At 46.1% G+C, this 19,185-nt stretch overlaps 1 protein-coding gene across 1 annotated transcript in view; it reads left to right on the top strand.

Moving 5' to 3' along the window:
- The window catches only part of CLTRN (collectrin, amino acid transport regulator), an 83,683-nt gene extending 79,403 nt beyond the window's left edge, over nucleotides 1-4,280 (top strand). The window contains exon 6 of the mRNA XM_044283723.1: nucleotides 3,963-4,280. Within this exon, the coding sequence (XP_044139658.1) occupies nucleotides 3,963-4,113 (151 nt within the window). The 3' untranslated portion in view covers nucleotides 4,114-4,280. The remainder of the gene's footprint in view (nucleotides 1-3,962) is intronic.
- Nucleotides 4,281-19,185: the final 14,905 nt, after the last annotated feature.

The raw sequence follows: 19,185 nt of genomic DNA, 5'->3' as shown, positions 1-19,185 counted from the left end.
TTTGATTGCAGTTTAATTGGCCAGTTAAAAATACTGATGCTAAGTGTTTACCAACTAATAGCTATGGGTCATCCTAATTGCTTTTCTATCATACAAATCTGAACTGATTCCAAGTTCACAAAAGGCAGTAAAATGCTATTAGAGTTAATGATTTCCGAGTGTAGATATTACCACTTACTCTGTCATAAACTCTTGAGATAGGGATAATTCCTGATCTTTGACATTCTTATCTTCTGATTTCAAAACAAATGCTTCCTGCAACGCATGTAAAATAATGTTCTTTTGTACATTTCGATCAAAGGTCAAGGAAGTGAAATTACAACAGGGGCGTAACTAGAAAAGGCTGGGCCCCATTGCAAATTTTTGAATTGGGCCCGTCTTCCTAACAACTTCCCCGTAAACACCCCACCCATGGCTAGTCAAGACCACCTACACTTGCCATACAATCCCCCACCCACTCAGTAGTTATGCCCCCTTAGTTTTCCAACACAGTAGTTATGCCCCCTTATTGCCCCCTTGGGGAGAGAGAACCTTAGTTGACGTGAGGAGACTTATAGGCCATACATGCTCCTCCGGAATTCTGGGAAGAAAGTGATGCAAATGAGCTCTTAACAAGCTCCGCCTCTAATGCCACCAGATGTAAGGCAGCTATCCTAAGTTAAGTCAATGTTTGACCCTTTTACTAGGCCTTGAGACATGACTCAGTGTGAGGGGCCCGGGCATGTGGGGGACATTTATTAGTTTTGGATAACCCCTTTAATATCCGAGTCATATCTTAAGGCCTATTTAAAGGGTCAAACATTGACTTATAGGATAGCTGCCTTACATCTGGTGGCATTAGAGGCAGAGCTTGTTAAAAGCTCATTTGCATCCCTTTCTTCCCCTTATTGCCCCCTTCGCAGAAGAATGTCCCCTTAATGCCCTACACAACTGAATGCCTTATTAGTGCCCAGTGCCACCACACAGGTAGTTATGCCCCCTTAGTGCCCCCACACAGTAGTTATGCCCCACACAGTAGTCATGAGGGTATTGTGTGTTTAATCTCTCTTGGCATGTAAAGTGAGCTACATTTCTAATAGGCCTCATGCACACAACAGTATTTTTTCACGGTCCGCAAAACGGGGTTCAGTTGTTCCGTGATCCATGTCCGTTTTTTCTTCCTTGTGTCTTCCTTGATTTTTGAAGGATCACCAGACCAGAAAAGTGAAAAAAAATCTAAGTCAAGTTTGCCTTGAAAATGATAGGAAAAAAACGGACACGGATCACAGACGCGGATGACAATATTGTGTGCCTCCGTGTTTTTTCACGGACCCATTGACTTGAATTAGTCCGCGAACCATTGTCCGTCAAAATTAGTTCCTACCCAACTGGAATGGCAGTGTGGGCAACTCTAGGCAATATATGCTTGTACTGGAGCAAAAATGTATATCTCCTAGTTTTCAGGCCAGCTTCAGAGCACTGTATTACCTCTTAGGCTGGTCGTACACATTAGCCTACGGTATGTCTGCTGATCCTGAAGATTTTGGGGGATTTAGTCAACTATCTGATGTGTATGATGTCTTCCCAACTACTGATGTTGGTGGAGAAGATAAGGATTGTCATATATATGGAAATATTGTAATAGATATTTATCTCATGTATTTCCACCTTTATGAATATTTCTATCTCATGCAATACATGGTTTATAATTGGTTTTCAGGAAATGGTTGCTACATGTTGTACTGAAGATCCACGATCCGTTTTGCCAACCTCTAACTAAGTAATTAAAGGTCCCTTGACATGGACCTATTATCATGTTGATAATTAGAGATGAGCGATTGGAGAAACAATCCTGATAATTGTACTGTGTAAAAGGTGCTGGCAGCCACCCAATGAATGAGTAAACTCTTATTCATCAGATGGGATCATGTCAATCTGCCAGCACCAAAAATCATATTTTCTGTGCAGCAGATCTTGCTGTCTGAACAGCAATTTGCTGCCCAGGAACAATTAATTTCTAGGGGATAGAGATTCCCCATTGCTTGTCCCCATACATCAGATGTGATTGCTGCATGTAAATGCAGCTCTTTTCTCTGATGATGATCAGGCAATTATCAGGAATTTTTAGTTTGTTCCTGATAATTGCCTAATATATTGGCCCATGTAAAGGTGTGGCAAACAACAGAGACAAATATATCTTCATTTACACCAGTTTTCTGGTGAAAATGAAGCTAGAAATCTACAACAGCTCAGAGCTATCATAGATTTCTATTTAGGCGCATGGACTGCTGGAGGATGCCCTTTATGACCAGGCCTGAGCCTCATCACAAATGAGACGCATTCTCTGGCAGTGCAGGAGATATCAAGACTGGCGCAGAAAACACTTGATACATTTTCTTGATAAATCTCCCCCTTTAACTCTGCCACTCTAAAATAAACTAAAACAAAAGAAAAACTATGTAAATGTGGCATCGTTGTAATCATACTGACTCAGAGAATGAAGGTAACAGGTCAGTTTTACCACATAAGAAACTCAACGAAATTCATGAAGTTTTTTCCCAATTACACCTTTTTTAGAGTTTCCCCCCCCCCCCCAGCTTCCCACTACATTGTATGCAATATTAAATGGTGCCATTAGAAAGTACAATAAAAAAACAAGCCCTTATTCGGCTATGTGAACAGAAAAATAAAAAAAAAGTTGTAGCTCCAGGAAGGTAGGAAGTAATAGTTTGGACTTTTGTGTGATTTACAAGGGAGTGATTTGAATTTTTATTTCTTTTGTATTTTTACAAACATTTTTTCTCTACATTTTTTGGCCCTCTTAGAGGACTTAAACATGTGAACACTTGATTGCTTATACCATATACTATTTCAGGGTATGGGATTTTCACAGGCTTCCTATTAAGTACAAAAACTAGAAAAGGTGAGTAGGGTATGCGTCCTAATGCACTAGTAAGCAAATATAAGTGTGAACAGGACGCTAAAACAAAATAATAAATATTTTATTAGTATATTTTGTTATAATACAGGGGTGTGTACTCAACTACTGCAAAGGCAGCAATAAATCTAACTCCAATTGTGGGTCCACACCTGAACCATTTGGCAGGCGGCAAAAGCCACCATATGGCGAGGGATGGATCCAACAACTAAAACCCACCAACACTGAAGGGGCTAGGTTAACACCGGTGCCAGATGTGGATACCGGGTAACTGGTACTATCAAGGTAGAAACCTAGTGAGGAATACACAGGTATCTATCCTAACAGTGAATGACAGCGCGCATGCATTCACTGCACTAACAGTGCATAGCAAAGCTTAATAGACAGTTTACTATGGCAGACCTGGGAGCTTTCACAAGGTCCGAGGCTACCAGAGCAGCCTTTCTGCACCCGACAATTTTGCTGCAGTAGTGCTCATCAGAGGTCAGAGGCAGCCCACACCCTCTGACTAGCCTCACAGAGTCCGTGATCACTATTAACCACAGTTTCAGAAGGGTTAAATGAACAAGATCAGAGTTATCTACAATCCCAGTCATTGCACCTTCCACATACGGAGAAGGAACAGCTGGTGAGACCATTCCATAAGGCCCACCTCTCATATATACTGTATTTATGTGAAGCAGTTGGGAAGGGTTTAAACATTCATAAAAGTCTTTTAAATGAGATTTGAACTATCTTGCGTGTACTGACTGGGAGTGCACTAGAGAATAAGTTGTACAGGACTAGTACTGCCTCTGCTGAGCTTGTCTGTCGATAATGTATGTAGTCTTATTTGATATTTAAAAAAAAAAAATGTGTATGTAGTTGACTAACCAAACTGGAAAGAATTTTCAATTTATATTTCTCCATCTACTGTGTTTTGTTGGAAAATCCACAGTGTACCTGCTACTGTGTCCTGAGGAGTAGTTCATTTAAAGCTTACAAGATATACTGTAACTGGATGAAGGAATAATTCGATATACCATTTTATGACTTTTCTTTGTAGGAGAAAGAGGGACCATGCAGAAACGGAAGACCATGGTGAATGTGAAGACAGGATACAATCCGAAGAAACAATTGAGAATGGAATCTGTTTTGACAATGAAACATTCTCTGAAAAGGACAATGAGGCCGCTGAGAATATAACACGTTTTTGAAAAGACATTTTTACTCCATTGAATGACTAGAGAGTATCGCCCTACTGTCATGGTCTTACCTCCTTGCTGTTCCCTTCGTTTGACATGTGCTGGCGGCCATCTTGGTTTCTGGGTTTTCTTGTAGCCTCCCACCCTGCGGCTCCTCCTTCCCACTGGGAGGAGCTGGATGCCCAGCTCATATATATAGGAGGTCTGTGGCTTCAGTTCCTTGCTTGGTCCTCCTGTGTTCACATGCTTCCAAGACTGCTGCTGCTTCTGGTTCCTGATCCTGGTCTCGTCTGACTACCCCGTTGGTTCCTGATTCCGGCTTCGTCTGACTACCCCGTTGGTTCCTGATTCCGGCTTCGTCTGACTACCCCGTTGGTTCCTGTTCCTGGCTTCGTCTGACTACCCTTCTGGTTCCTGACCTCTGTCTCCGCAAGACCCTGCTTCGGTTTAGCCATCCGTTCGGACTTTGCTTACGGCTTGCTCTTCAATAAAACCTTCTTATTTTCCACTTATCTCTTGTTGTACGTCTGGTTCATGGTTCCATGACATTAGGACCAAGCCATGAATTCTGATGGTACAGGGCCACCCTCGCTACCTACGCTGGTTGCCAGACTTGATCAGCAGGATCACCTGTTGGGTCGGTTCGCTGTGGCGTTGCAAACCCTGCTTGAACGCACGGCTCATTTAGCTTCCGTTGCCGATGGGTCGGTTGTCGCTCCTGGGCCCGCTCCTACTGCCGCTCCGGTTGTTGCGCCAGAGTCTACCCTGACACCTGTTGCTGCGCCTGTGGTGTTTCAGGGTATGACCGGTTCTGCCCCCCTTCCACAGCGCTTTGGGGGAGAGCCAACTCAGTGCCGAGGTTTCCTTAACCAGGTGGGCATTTACTTTGAGTTGCTGCCACATGCCTTTCCTACTGAGAGATCAAGGGTGGGCTTCTTGATCTCGCTGCTCTCGGACAAGGCCTTGGCCTGGGCCAGCCCTTTATGGGAGAACAACAATCCGGTGGTTGCCGAGTTTTCCGGTTTTGTTGCTTCTCTTCGGAAGGTATTCGATGTGCCGGCTCGTGCTGCCTCTGCTGCGAAGCTCCTTATGTCCATCAGACAGGGTTCACGATCCGTAGCTGAATACGCCATTGAGTTTCGTACCCTGGCAGCAGAGGTGGGCTGGAATAATGAGGCTCTGGTCGCTGCTTTCTCTCATGGTCTCTCGGATGCCTTGAAGGATGAGGTTGCAGCTAAGGACCTACCAGTGGAGCTCGAGTCTCTTATTTCTTTCCTGATTTTGATTGACACCAGACTCAGGGAGAGACCTTCCTTTAAGGAGAGCCTGCGGAGGTCTCCTAACAGATTGGCGCCTACGTTTGCTGTCCCACCCGTGCCTCCCTCTCCTCCCACGCCTCCTGGGGATGACTTGTCTGGGGGTGAACCCATGCAGCGGGGGTTTGCTCGCCTGTCTGAGGGGGAGAGGGTACTCCGGAGACGCGAGGGCCGATGCATGTACTGTGGTCTCGGTGGGCATTTTCGGTTGGCATGTCCGAACCGTCCGGGAGAACGCTCGCACCTGAGGTCCTGTCGGGGGCAGATCTTGGGTGGAGTCTCCTCGTCCCCGGTTTCCCGTGTTGACAAACCACTGATCACGGTTGTCCTCTCCTGGGTCGGGGGCTCGGTGACGACCCAGGCGTTGGTGGACTCTGGTGCTGGTGGTTTGTTCATTGATAGAGTGTTCGTTGCCGCCAATTCCATTCCTCTGCAGCCTCGAGGTTCCCCACTGGCTCTTGAGGCGATAGACGGCAGACCCCTTCTGCCGCCACACGTGACTCATGAGACCCTTCCAGTGGGGATAGCCATTGGTGCCGTTCACAGAGAGTCGGTCTGTCTCCAGGTTATTTCGTCTCCACACTACTCGGTGGTCTTGGGGTACCCCTGGCTCCAGAAGCATAATCCGACTTTCGATTGGAGATCGGTCGAGATCCTCTCGTGGTCACCGCAGTGTGGGGCTAGTTGCATCCATGGGCCTGTCAAGTTGCTGTGTACTTCCTCGGACTCTCTGTTGCCTCCTGAATACGAAGAGTACCGGGATGTATTCGATAAGGTGCGCGCGGTTGCCCTACCTCCGCACCGCCCATACGATTGTGCCATAGAGTTACAATCCGGTGCCGTTCCTCCTCGTGGCAAAGTCTATCCACTGTCGGTAGCGGAGAATGAGGCCATGGAGGAGTACGTGAGGGAGGCGCTTTCACGCGGACACATTCGCAAATCCTCGTCCCCGGCAGGGGCTGGATTTTTCTTTGTGAAAAAGAAGGGCGGCGAGTTGAGGCCTTGCATCGATTACAGGGGTCTCAATCGCATCACGATCAAGAACGCTTACCCGATACCCTTGATTTCCGAGCTGTTCGATCGCCTCAAAGGGGCCACGGTCTTTACCAAACTCGACCTGAGGGCGGCATATAACCTGGTAAGGATCAAGGCGGGCGATGAGTGGAAGACCGCGTTTAACACCAGGACCGGTCATTATGAATCCTTGGTTATGCCCTTTGGGTTGTGCAATGCGCCCGCAGTCTTCCAGGAATTCATCAACGATGTTTTCCGTGACCTGTTGCAGCAGTGTGTGGTGGTCTATTTGGATGACATCTTGGTATATTCTGCATCCATGGAGGCCCACATTCTGGATGTCAGACGAGTGTTGCAACGCTTACGAGAGAACAAGCTGTTCGGTAAGCTTGAGAAATGCGAATTTCACCGATCCCAGGTAACCTTCTTAGGTTACATCATTTCCGCTGAGGGGTTCTCCATGGATCCTGAGAAGGTTTCGGCTGTCTTACAGTGGCCCCAGCCCAGTGGGCTTCGTGCCCTGCAGCGCTTTTTGGGCTTCGCCAATTATTATCGGAAGTTCATCAGGGACTTTTCCATGCTAGCCAAGCCTCTCACGGATCTGACCAGGAAGGGCAGTAATCCTCAGGTCTGGCCGCTCGAGGCCATCCGAGCTTTTGAGGCTCTAAAGTCCGCCTTTGTGTCGGCTCCGATTCTGTCGCATCCCAACCCTGGGTTGCCTTTTGTCCTCGAGGTGGACGCGTCTGAGACGGGAGTAGGCGCCCTCCTGTCTCAGCGTAGAACACCAGAGGGTCCTCTGCTTCCTTGTGGGTTTTACTCCCGGAAACTGTCTTCCGCGGAGTGCAACTATCAGATTGGTGACAGGGAGTTATTGGCCATCGTGCAGGCCCTTAAAGAATGGAGGCACTTGCTCGAGGGCTCGGTGGTTCCGGTTCTCATCCTGACGGACCACAAGAATCTGACCTACCTCTCTGAGGCCAAGAGATTGACACCACGTCAGGCCAGATGGGCTCTGTTCTTGTCACGTTTTAATTACGTGGTCTCCTACCTACCCGGCTCCAAGAACATCAGAGCAGATGCCTTATCACGGCAGTACTCCGAGCTGTCCGGGGAGGAGTCGATTCCGACTACGGTCATACCCCCGAATCAGATCCTGGCCGCTATTCGCACCAGCCTGACTTCTCCCCTGGGTGAGCAGATTTTGGCGGCTCAATCTGGTGCTCCCTCTGGGAGACCCAACGGCAGATGTTTTGTGCCTGAGGAGTTGCGCACTCGGTTGTTGCGAACTTACCATAACTCCAAGGCCGCGGGGCACCCTGGAAAGAATCAGCTGTCCTGGGCGGTTTCACGTCTGTTCTGGTGGCCTTCTCTACGTTCCGACATCGCCGCATATGTAGCGGCATGCTCCGTTTGTGCCCAGAGTAAGTCCCCTCGGCACCTTCCGTTGGGCCTTTTGCAACCCATAGCCACCGGGGAGCGTCCATGGTCACACCTGGGGATGGATTTCATTGTGGACCTCCCTGCATCCCGAGGCCATACGGTCATTCTCATGATTGTGGATCGGTTTTCCAAAATGTGCCACTGTGTTCCTCTCAAGAAGTTACCCTCTGCACAAGAGTTGGCCTCGATTTTTGCCAGGGAGGTCTTCCGGTTGCACGGTTTGCCCAAGGAGATTGTGTCGGATCGGGGGAGTCAGTTTGTGTCCAGGTTCTGGCGCGCCTTTTGCTCCCAGTTGGGGATTCATCTCTCTTTCTCCTCGGCCTACCACCCTCAGTCCAATGGGGCCGCAGAACGATCCAATCAGGCCTTGGAGCAATTCCTTCGTTGCTATGTCTCCGATCACCAAGACAATTGGGTTGACCTCCTGCCTTGGGCTGAGTTTGCCAGGAACACGGCGGTGAACTCTTCCTCTGGGACGTCTCCCTTCATGGCCAATTATGGGTTCCAACCTGCCGTGTTACCGGAGGTATTCTCTCCCCAGGATATTCCGGCTGTGGAGGATCACCTTTCCGTCCTACGTGCTTCTTGGGTACAGATCCAGAGGTCCCTTGAGGTCTCTGCGCAGCGCCAGAAACTCCAGGCTGATCGCAGACGAGCGCCCGCTCCTTCCTACCAGGTCGGAGACCGCGTATGGTTGTCCACCCGCAACCTCAACCTTCGAGTGCCCACTCCCAAGCTGGCGCCTCGCTTTGTTGGTCCCTTCCGAGTGCTTCGCAGGGTAAACCCGGTAGCCTATGCCCTTGCGCTTCCTCCTGGCATGCGGATCTCCAACGTGTTTCATGTCTCCCTGTTGAAGCCACTGGTGTGTAATCGTTTCACTTCCTCGATTCCTCGGCCTCGTCCGGTCCAAGTGGGCAATCGTGAGGAGTATGAGGTGAGCAATATCCTGGACTCACGCCTGGTCCGCGGCCGGGTGCAGTTTTTGGTCCATTGGCGTGGTTATGGTCCAGAGGAGCGTTCCTGGGTTCCCTCCGCAGATGTCCATGCTCCTGTCTTGCTCCGAGCCTTCCACGCACGCTTCCCTCAGAAACCGTTCCTTACTCCGCGGAGGAGGGGCCCTTGAGGGGGAGGTACTGTCATGGTCTTACCTCCTTGCTGTTCCCTTCGTTTGACATGTGCTGGCGGCCATCTTGGTTTCTGGGTTTTCTTGTAGCCTCCCACCCTGCGGCTCCTCCTTCCCACTGGGAGGAGCTGGATGCCCAGCTCATATATATAGGAGGTCTGTGGCTTCAGTTCCTTGCTTGGTCCTCCTGTGTTCACATGCTTCCAAGACTGCTGCTGCTTCTGGTTCCTGATCCTGGTCTCGTCTGACTACCCCGTTGGTTCCTGATTCCGGCTTCGTCTGACTACCCCGTTGGTTCCTGATTCCGGCTTCGTCTGACTACCCCGTTGGTTCCTGTTCCTGGCTTCGTCTGACTACCCTTCTGGTTCCTGACCTCTGTCTCCGCAAGACCCTGCTTCGGTTTAGCCATCCGTTCGGACTTTGCTTACGGCTTGCTCTTCAATAAAACCTTCTTATTTTCCACTTATCTCTTGTTGTACGTCTGGTTCATGGTTCCATGACACCTACCCATGTGTCTGGTGACCTTATCCTGCAGGATCTAGGCTTGTGGCTAAAGTATAATAATTAGCATTTAAAGGGGGTTTTATGGGAGTTTTATACAGATGACCTAACATCTGGATAGGTAGGTCATCAATATCTGATCGGTGAGGGTCTAACACTCTGGTCCCCCGCCGATGAGCTGTTTGAAAAGGCCCCGACACTCGTGGTAACCAAGCACAGCCTGTCCATTGTATAGTGGCTGTGCTTGGTATCACAAATTAGCCCCATTCACATCCATGGGGCTGAGCTTTGCCTAGGGCATGTGACCGATCAACATGACATCATGTGGCTTAGGAAAAGCTGGAGGAGGCTGTGGCGCTACTGCGAACACTGGTGCCTTCCCAAACAGCTGATAGGTGGGTGTACGACCCCCACCGATCAAATAGTGATGACATATCCATCAGTGTAAAACTCCTAGAAACCCCTTTAGGTCCCTATAGAATAGTTATCAATTTTTTTCATGTCTATTCAATATTTCCAGACAAGAAAGGAGGCAACTGAACACTGACTTGTGCCGGTAATAGCCTCATTGGTTGAGCTGATTATAATGTTCAGTTAAGTCTATACATCAGGACTCGGGTTATAACTAGACTGGTATTTCCCACTTTTTAATTGTAAGGGAATATCCAGTTTTTTAGGTGCAATATCACATGTCATTGAATGATGAATGCATTTTAAAGAGCCCCTTTAGGTTTACTAGCTACCCAAGTAGTGGTATGCACATTCATAAGTAAATTAGCTATTTTTTATGACCTTCCGGTAAAAATGGTAAGTAGTATTTGTAACAAAAAGATTATGCTAGTATTTGTAATAAAGATATGTAACCTTTGCAGAGAAAGCAGTCAGTCTAGTGGATGCTGCTGCTGCCGCCAATTACCACTTGCTCCACCCTGCAGCCAATAGCAGGGAGACCAGGGAGAAAGGTTAAGGAAGAGAAACAGCAGCCATCTTAGAGACAGCAGGATGACCAGCAGATGAAGAGACTAAAATATCTCCACAGACAGAAGTGTGCCCTGCCTCTGTGAAGATATTACAGCACAGTCCTGACAGCTCCTATGTTTCCAGTGTGATAAGGGAAAGCTCAGCTGCTGCTTTAACCCTTCAGCACAACCCAAACAGCTCCTGTGTTTCCAATGTGAGAAGACAGAGCTTAGATGATGAATTAACCCTACAGCACAGCCCAGACAGCTCCTGTGTTTCCAGTGTATGAAGGGAAATTGCAGCTGCTGCACTAACCCTAAAGCACAGCCCAGACAGCTCCTGTGTTTCCAATGTGAGAAGAGAGAGCTTAGATGATGAAGCACAGCCCAGACAGCTCCTGTGTTTCCAGTGTATGAAGGGAAATCTCAGCTGCTGCACTAACCCTACAGCACAGCCCAGACAGCTTGTAACAGTCATAAACACACACACAGACAGGGGGGAGGGGGTGACCACTGCGCTCCACCCTCGCCCCTGACCCTGCCTACTTGCCTCGCAAATCCTAATGCCTCGCAAATCTGAACAGCAATTTGCTGCCCAGGAACAATTAATTTCTAGGGGATAGAGATTCCCCATTGCTTGTCCCCATACATCAGATGTGATTGCTGCATGTAAATGCAGCTCTTTTCTCTGATGATGATCAGGCAATTATCAGGAATTTTTAGTTTGTTCCTGATAATTGCCTAATATATTGGCCCATGTAAAGGTGTGGCAAACAACAGAGACAAATATATCTTCATTTACACCAGTTTTCTGGTGAAAATGAAGCTAGAAATCTACAACAGCTCAGAGCTATCATAGATTTCTATTTAGGCGCATGGACTGCTGGAGGATGCCCTTTATGACCAGGCCTGAGCCTCATCACAAATGAGACGCATTCTCTGGCAGTGCAGGAGATATCAAGACTGGCGCAGAAAACACTTGATACATTTTCTTGATAAATCTCCCCCTTTAACTCTGCCACTCTAAAATAAACTAAAACAAAAGAAAAACTATGTAAATGTGGCATCGTTGTAATCATACTGACTCAGAGAATGAAGGTAACAGGTCAGTTTTACCACATAAGAAACTCAACGAAATTCATGAAGTTTTTTCCCAATTACACCTTTTTTAGAGTTTCCCCCCCCCCCCCCCAGCTTCCCACTACATTGTATGCAATATTAAATGGTGCCATTAGAAAGTACAATAAAAAAACAAGCCCTTATTCGGCTATGTGAACAGAAAAATAAAAAAAAAGTTGTAGCTCCAGGAAGGTAGGAAGTAATAGTTTGGACTTTTGTGTGATTTACAAGGGAGTGATTTGAATTTTTATTTCTTTTGTATTTTTACAAACATTTTTTCTCTACATTTTTTGGCCCTCTTAGAGGACTTAAACATGTGAACACTTGATTGCTTATACCATATACTATTTCAGGGTATGGGATTTTCACAGGCTTCCTATTAAGTACAAAAACTAGAAAAGGTGAGTAGGGTATGCGTCCTAATGCACTAGTAAGCAAATATAAGTGTGAACAGGACGCTAAAACAAAATAATAAATATTTTATTAGTATATTTTGTTATAATACAGGGGTGTGTACTCAACTACTGCAAAGGCAGCAATAAATCTAACTCCAATTGTGGGTCCACACCTGAACCATTTGGCAGGCGGCAAAAGCCACCATATGGCGAGGGATGGATCCAACAACTAAAACCCACCAACACTGAAGGGGCTAGGTTAACACCGGTGCCAGATGTGGATACCGGGTAACTGGTACTATCAAGGTAGAAACCTAGTGAGGAATACACAGGTATCTATCCTAACAGTGAATGACAGCGCGCATGCATTCACTGCACTAACAGTGCATAGCAAAGCTTAATAGACAGTTTACTATGGCAGACCTGGGAGCTTTCACAAGGTCCGAGGCTACCAGAGCAGCCTTTCTGCACCCGACAATTTTGCTGCAGTAGTGCTCATCAGAGGTCAGAGGCAGCCCACACCCTCTGACTAGCCTCACAGAGTCCGTGATCACTATTAACCACAGTTTCAGAAGGGTTAAATGAACAAGATCAGAGTTATCTACAATCCCAGTCATTGCACCTTCCACATACGGAGAAGGAACAGCTGGTGAGACCATTCCATAAGGCCCACCTCTCATATATACTGTATTTATGTGAAGCAGTTGGGAAGGGTTTAAACATTCATAAAAGTCTTTTAAATGAGATTTGAACTATCTTGCGTGTACTGACTGGGAGTGCACTAGAGAATAAGTTGTACAGGACTAGTACTGCCTCTGCTGAGCTTGTCTGTCGATAATGTATGTAGTCTTATTTGATATTTAAAAAAAAAAAATGTGTATGTAGTTGACTAACCAAACTGGAAAGAATTTTCAATTTATATTTCTCCATCTACTGTGTTTTGTTGGAAAATCCACAGTGTACCTGCTACTGTGTCCTGAGGAGTAGTTCATTTAAAGCTTACAAGATATACTGTAACTGGATGAAGGAATAATTCGATATACCATTTTATGACTTTTCTTTGTAGGAGAAAGAGGGACCATGCAGAAACGGAAGACCATGGTGAATGTGAAGACAGGATACAATCCGAAGAAACAATTGAGAATGGAATCTGTTTTGACAATGAAACATTCTCTGAAAAGGACAATGAGGCCGCTGAGAATATAACACGTTTTTGAAAAGACATTTTTACTCCATTGAATGACTAGAGAGTATCGCCCTACCCATGTGTCTGGTGACCTTATCCTGCAGGATCTAGGCTTGTGGCTAAAGTATAATAATTAGCATTTAAAGGGGGTTTTATGGGAGTTTTATACAGATGACCTAACATCTGGATAGGTAGGTCATCAATATCTGATCGGTGAGGGTCTAACACTCTGGTCCCCCGCCGATGAGCTGTTTGAAAAGGCCCCGACACTCGTGGTAACCAAGCACAGCCTGTCCATTGTATAGTGGCTGTGCTTGGTATCACAAATTAGCCCCATTCACATCCATGGGGCTGAGCTTTGCCTAGGGCATGTGACCGATCAACATGACATCATGTGGCTTAGGAAAAGCTGGAGGAGGCTGTGGCGCTACTGCGAACACTGGTGCCTTCCCAAACAGCTGATAGGTGGGTGTACGACCCCCACCGATCAAATAGTGATGACATATCCATCAGTGTAAAACTCCTAGAAACCCCTTTAGGTCCCTATAGAATAGTTATCAATTTTTTTCATGTCTATTCAATATTTCCAGACAAGAAAGGAGGCAACTGAACACTGACTTGTGCCGGTAATAGCCTCATTGGTTGAGCTGATTATAATGTTCAGTTAAGTCTATACATCAGGACTCGGGTTATAACTAGACTGGTATTTCCCACTTTTTAATTGTAAGGGAATATCCAGTTTTTTAGGTGCAATATCACATGTCATTGAATGATGAATGCATTTTAAAGAGCCCCTTTAGGTTTACTAGCTACCCAAGTAGTGGTATGCACATTCATAAGTAAATTAGCTATTTTTTATGACCTTCCGGTAAAAATGGTAAGTAGTATTTGTAACAAAAAGATTATGCTAGTATTTGTAATAAAGATATGTAACCTTTGCAGAGAAAGCAGTCAGTCTAGTGGATGCTGCTGCTGCCGCCAATTACCACTTGCTCCACCCTGCAGCCAATAGCAGGGAGACCAGGGAGAAAGGTTAAGGAAGAGAAACAGCAGCCATCTTAGAGACAGCAGGATGACCAGCAGATGAAGAGACTAAAATATCTCCACAGACAGAAGTGTGCCCTGCCTCTGTGAAGATATTACAGCACAGTCCTGACAGCTCCTATGTTTCCAGTGTGATAAGGGAAAGCTCAGCTGCTGCTTTAACCCTTCAGCACAACCCAAACAGCTCCTGTGTTTCCAATGTGAGAAGACAGAGCTTAGATGATGAATTAACCCTACAGCACAGCCCAGACAGCTCCTGTGTTTCCAGTGTATGAAGGGAAATTGCAGCTGCTGCACTAACCCTAAAGCACAGCCCAGACAGCTCCTGTGTTTCCAATGTGAGAAGAGAGAGCTTAGATGATGAAGCACAGCCCAGACAGCTCCTGTGTTTCCAGTGTATGAAGGGAAATCTCAGCTGCTGCACTAACCCTACAGCACAGCCCAGACAGCTTGTAACAGTCATAAACACACACACAGACAGGGGGGAGGGGGTGACCACTGCGCTCCACCCTCGCCCCTGACCCTGCCTACTTGCCTCGCAAATCCTAATGCCTCGCAAATCTGAACAGCAATTTGCTGCCCAGGAACAATTAATTTCTAGGGGATAGAGATTCCCCATTGCTTGTCCCCATACATCAGATGTGATTGCTGCATGTAAATGCAGCTCTTTTCTCTGATGATGATCAGGCAATTATCAGGAATTTTTAGTTTGTTCCTGATAATTGCCTAATATATTGGCCCATGTAAAGGTGTGGCAAACAACAGAGACAAATATATCTTCATTTACACCAGTTTTCTGGTGAAAATGAAGCTAGAAATCTACAACAGCTCAGAGCTATCATAGATTTCTATTTAGGCGCATGGACTGCTGGAGGATGCCCTTTATGACCAGGCCTGAGCCTCATCACAAATGAGACGCATTCTCTGGCAGTGCAGGAGATATCAAGACTGGCGCAGAAAACACTTGATACATTTTCTTGATAAATCTCCCCCTTTAACTCTGCCACTCTAAAATAAACTAAAACAAAAGAAAAACTATGTAAATGTGGCATCGTTGTAATCATACTGACTCAGAGAATGAAGGTAACAGGTCAGTTTTACCACATAAGAAACTCAACGAAATTCATGAAGTTTTTTCCCAATTACACCTTTTTTAGAGTTTCCCCCCCCCCCCCCCAGCTTCCCACTACATTGTATGCAATATTAAATGGTGCCATTAGAAAGTACAATAAAAAAACAAGCCCTTATTCGGCTATGTGAACAGAAAAATAAAAAAAAAGTTGTAGCTCCAGGAAGGTAGGAAGTAATAGTTTGGACTTTTGTGTGATTTACAAGGGAGTGATTTGAATTTTTATTTCTTTTGTATTTTTACAAACATTTTTTCTCTACATTTTTTGGCCCTCTTAGAGGACTTAAACATGTGAACACTTGATTGCTTATACCATATACTATTTCAGGGTATGGGATTTTCACAGGCTTCCTATTAAGTACAAAAACTAGAAAAGGTGAGTAGGGTATGCGTCCTAATGCACTAGTAAGCAAATATAAGTGTGAACAGGACGCTAAAACAAAATAATAAATATTTTATTAGTATATTTTGTTATAATACAGGGGTGTGTACTCAACTACTGCAAAGGCAGCAATAAATCTAACTCCAATTGTGGGTCCACACCTGAACCATTTGGCAGGCGGCAAAAGCCACCATATGGCGAGGGATGGATCCAACAACTAAAACCCACCAACACTGAAGGGGCTAGGTTAACACCGGTGCCAGATGTGGATACCGGGTAACTGGTACTATCAAGGTAGAAACCTAGTGAGGAATACACAGGTATCTATCCTAACAGTGAATGACAGCGCGCATGCATTCACTGCACTAACAGTGCATAGCAAAGCTTAATAGACAGTTTACTATGGCAGACCTGGGAGCTTTCACAAGGTCCGAGGCTACCAGAGCAGCCTTTCTGCACCCGACAATTTTGCTGCAGTAGTGCTCATCAGAGGTCAGAGGCAGCCCACACCCTCTGACTAGCCTCACAGAGTCCGTGATCACTATTAACCACAGTTTCAGAAGGGTTAAATGAACAAGATCAGAGTTATCTACAATCCCAGTCATTGCACCTTCCACATACGGAGAAGGAACAGCTGGTGAGACCATTCCATAAGGCCCACCTCTCATATATACTGTATTTATGTGAAGCAGTTGGGAAGGGTTTAAACATTCATAAAAGTCTTTTAAATGAGATTTGAACTATCTTGCGTGTACTGACTGGGAGTGCACTAGAGAATAAGTTGTACAGGACTAGTACTGCCTCTGCTGAGCTTGTCTGTCGATAATGTATGTAGTCTTATTTGATATTTAAAAAAAAAAAATGTGTATGTAGTTGACTAACCAAACTGGAAAGAATTTTCAATTTATATTTCTCCATCTACTGTGTTTTGTTGGAAAATCCACAGTGTACCTGCTACTGTGTCCTGAGGAGTAGTTCATTTAAAGCTTACAAGATATACTGTAACTGGATGAAGGAATAATTCGATATACCATTTTATGACTTTTCTTTGTAGGAGAAAGAGGGACCATGCAGAAACGGAAGACCATGGTGAATGTGAAGACAGGATACAATCCGAAGAAACAATTGAGAATGGAATCTGTTTTGACAATGAAACATTCTCTGAAAAGGACAATGAGGCCGCTGAGAATATAACACGTTTTTGAAAAGACATTTTTACTCCATTGAATGACTAGAGAGTATCGCCCTACCCATGTGTCTGGTGACCTTATCCTGCAGGATCTAGGCTTGTGGCTAAAGTATAATAATTAGCATTTAAAGGGGGTTTTATGGGAGTTTTATACAGATGACCTAACATCTGGATAGGTAGGTCATCAATATCTGATCGGTGAGGGTCTAACACTCTGGTCCCCCGCCGATGAGCTGTTTGAAAAGGCCCCGACACTCGTGGTAACCAAGCACAGCCTGTCCATTGTATAGTGGCTGTGCTTGGTATCACAAATTAGCCCCATTCACATCCATGGGGCTGAGCTTTGCCTAGGGCATGTGACCGATCAACATGACATCATGTGGCTTAGGAAAAGCTGGAGGAGGCTGTGGCGCTACTGCGAACACTGGTGCCTTCCCAAACAGCTGATAGGTGGGTGTACGACCCCCACCGATCAAATAGTGATGACATATCCATCAGTGTAAAACTCCTAGAAACCCCTTTAGGTCCCTATAGAATAGTTATCAATTTTTTTCATGTCTATTCAATATTTCCAGACAAGAAAGGAGGCAACTGAACACTGACTTGTGCCGGTAATAGCCTCATTGGTTGAGCTGATTATAATGTTCAGTTAAGTCTATACATCAGGACTCGGGTTATAACTAGACTGGTATTTCCCACTTTTTAATTGTAAGGGAATATCCAGTTTTTTAGGTGCAATATCACATGTCATTGAATGATGAATGCATTTTAAAGAGCCCCTTTAGGTTTACTAGCTACCCAAGTAGTGGTATGCACATTCATAAGTAAATTAGCTATTTTTTATGACCTTCCGGTAAAAATGGTAAGTAGTATTTGTAACAAAAAGATTATGCTAGTATTTGTAATAAAGATATGTAACCTTTGCAGAGAAAGCAGTCAGTCTAGTGGATGCTGCTGCTGCCGCCAATTACCACTTGCTCCACCCTGCAGCCAATAGCAGGGAGACCAGGGAGAAAGGTTAAGGAAGAGAAACAGCAGCCATCTTAGAGACAGCAGGATGACCAGCAGATGAAGAGACTAAAATATCTCCACAGACAGAAGTGTGCCCTGCCTCTGTGAAGATATTACAGCACAGTCCTGACAGCTCCTATGTTTCCAGTGTGATAAGGGAAAGCTCAGCTGCTGCTTTAACCCTTCAGCACAACCCAAACAGCTCCTGTGTTTCCAATGTGAGAAGACAGAGCTTAGATGATGAATTAACCCTACAGCACAGCCCAGACAGCTCCTGTGTTTCCAGTGTATGAAGGGAAATTGCAGCTGCTGCACTAACCCTAAAGCACAGCCCAGACAGCTCCTGTGTTTCCAATGTGAGAAGAGAGAGCTTAGATGATGAAGCACAGCCCAGACAGCTCCTGTGTTTCCAGTGTATGAAGGGAAATCTCAGCTGCTGCACTAACCCTACAGCACAGCCCAGACAGCTTGTAACAGTCATAAACACACACACAGACAGGGGGGAGGGGGTGACCACTGCGCTCCACCCTCGCCCCTGACCCTGCCTACTTGCCTCGCAAATCCTAATGACAAGGGACAACTGGACGGCAGTCCTAACTTAGTGTCAGTGCAGGGAGGACAAACAGGCAACAAAAAGAACAAATACGGACCTAGTCAAAACCAGGAAGGCAGCGCAGTCCAAAGGAACAAGCAGAGAATGGTCATGAGAAAGCGGAGGTTGTTTACCAGGAGCAGCTAGAAGTACCAAAGGAGTAACCAGGGATCGTCTGGAGAAGGCCGGGATCAGGAACCAGGAAAGCAGTACAGCACAGCAGGAACAGACAGGGAGACGTCAGATAAACAGGAGGTAAGTACACCAGGAATCCAAGGAGAAACAGGTGGAACCTGGATAACAGGCAATCTGTAGCCAGCATATTGCCTGTTTAAATAGGGAGCCAGAGGGTTCATGTGACGTGGCCAGCGTCACCTGACTCCACACAGACTACATAGCCGAGCGCTCAGCTCGGCTCTCAGTCCTAAAACCATTTGCATGAACGCGCATAGACGCGCGGGGTGTACGCATAGTATTTTCAGGAGCGCGGGCGACGCCGGACTCGCTGATGATGTGCGCGCCCGCCTCCTGGACCGCGCCGTGACACAGCTCCTGTGTTTCCAGTGTATGAAGGGAAAGCTCAGCTGCTGCTTTACCCCTACAGCATAGCACAGACAGCTCCTGTGTTTCCAATGTGAGAAGATGAAAGCCCAGTTACTGCACTAACCCTACAGCACAGTCCAG

This window comes from Bufo gargarizans, chromosome 3 (genome assembly GCF_014858855.1).
Source record: "Bufo gargarizans isolate SCDJY-AF-19 chromosome 3, ASM1485885v1, whole genome shotgun sequence".
Taxonomy (NCBI): domain Eukaryota; kingdom Metazoa; phylum Chordata; class Amphibia; order Anura; family Bufonidae; genus Bufo; species Bufo gargarizans.
Note: the sequence above shows the minus strand (reverse complement) of the source record. Positions and strands in the feature narration are given on the sequence as shown.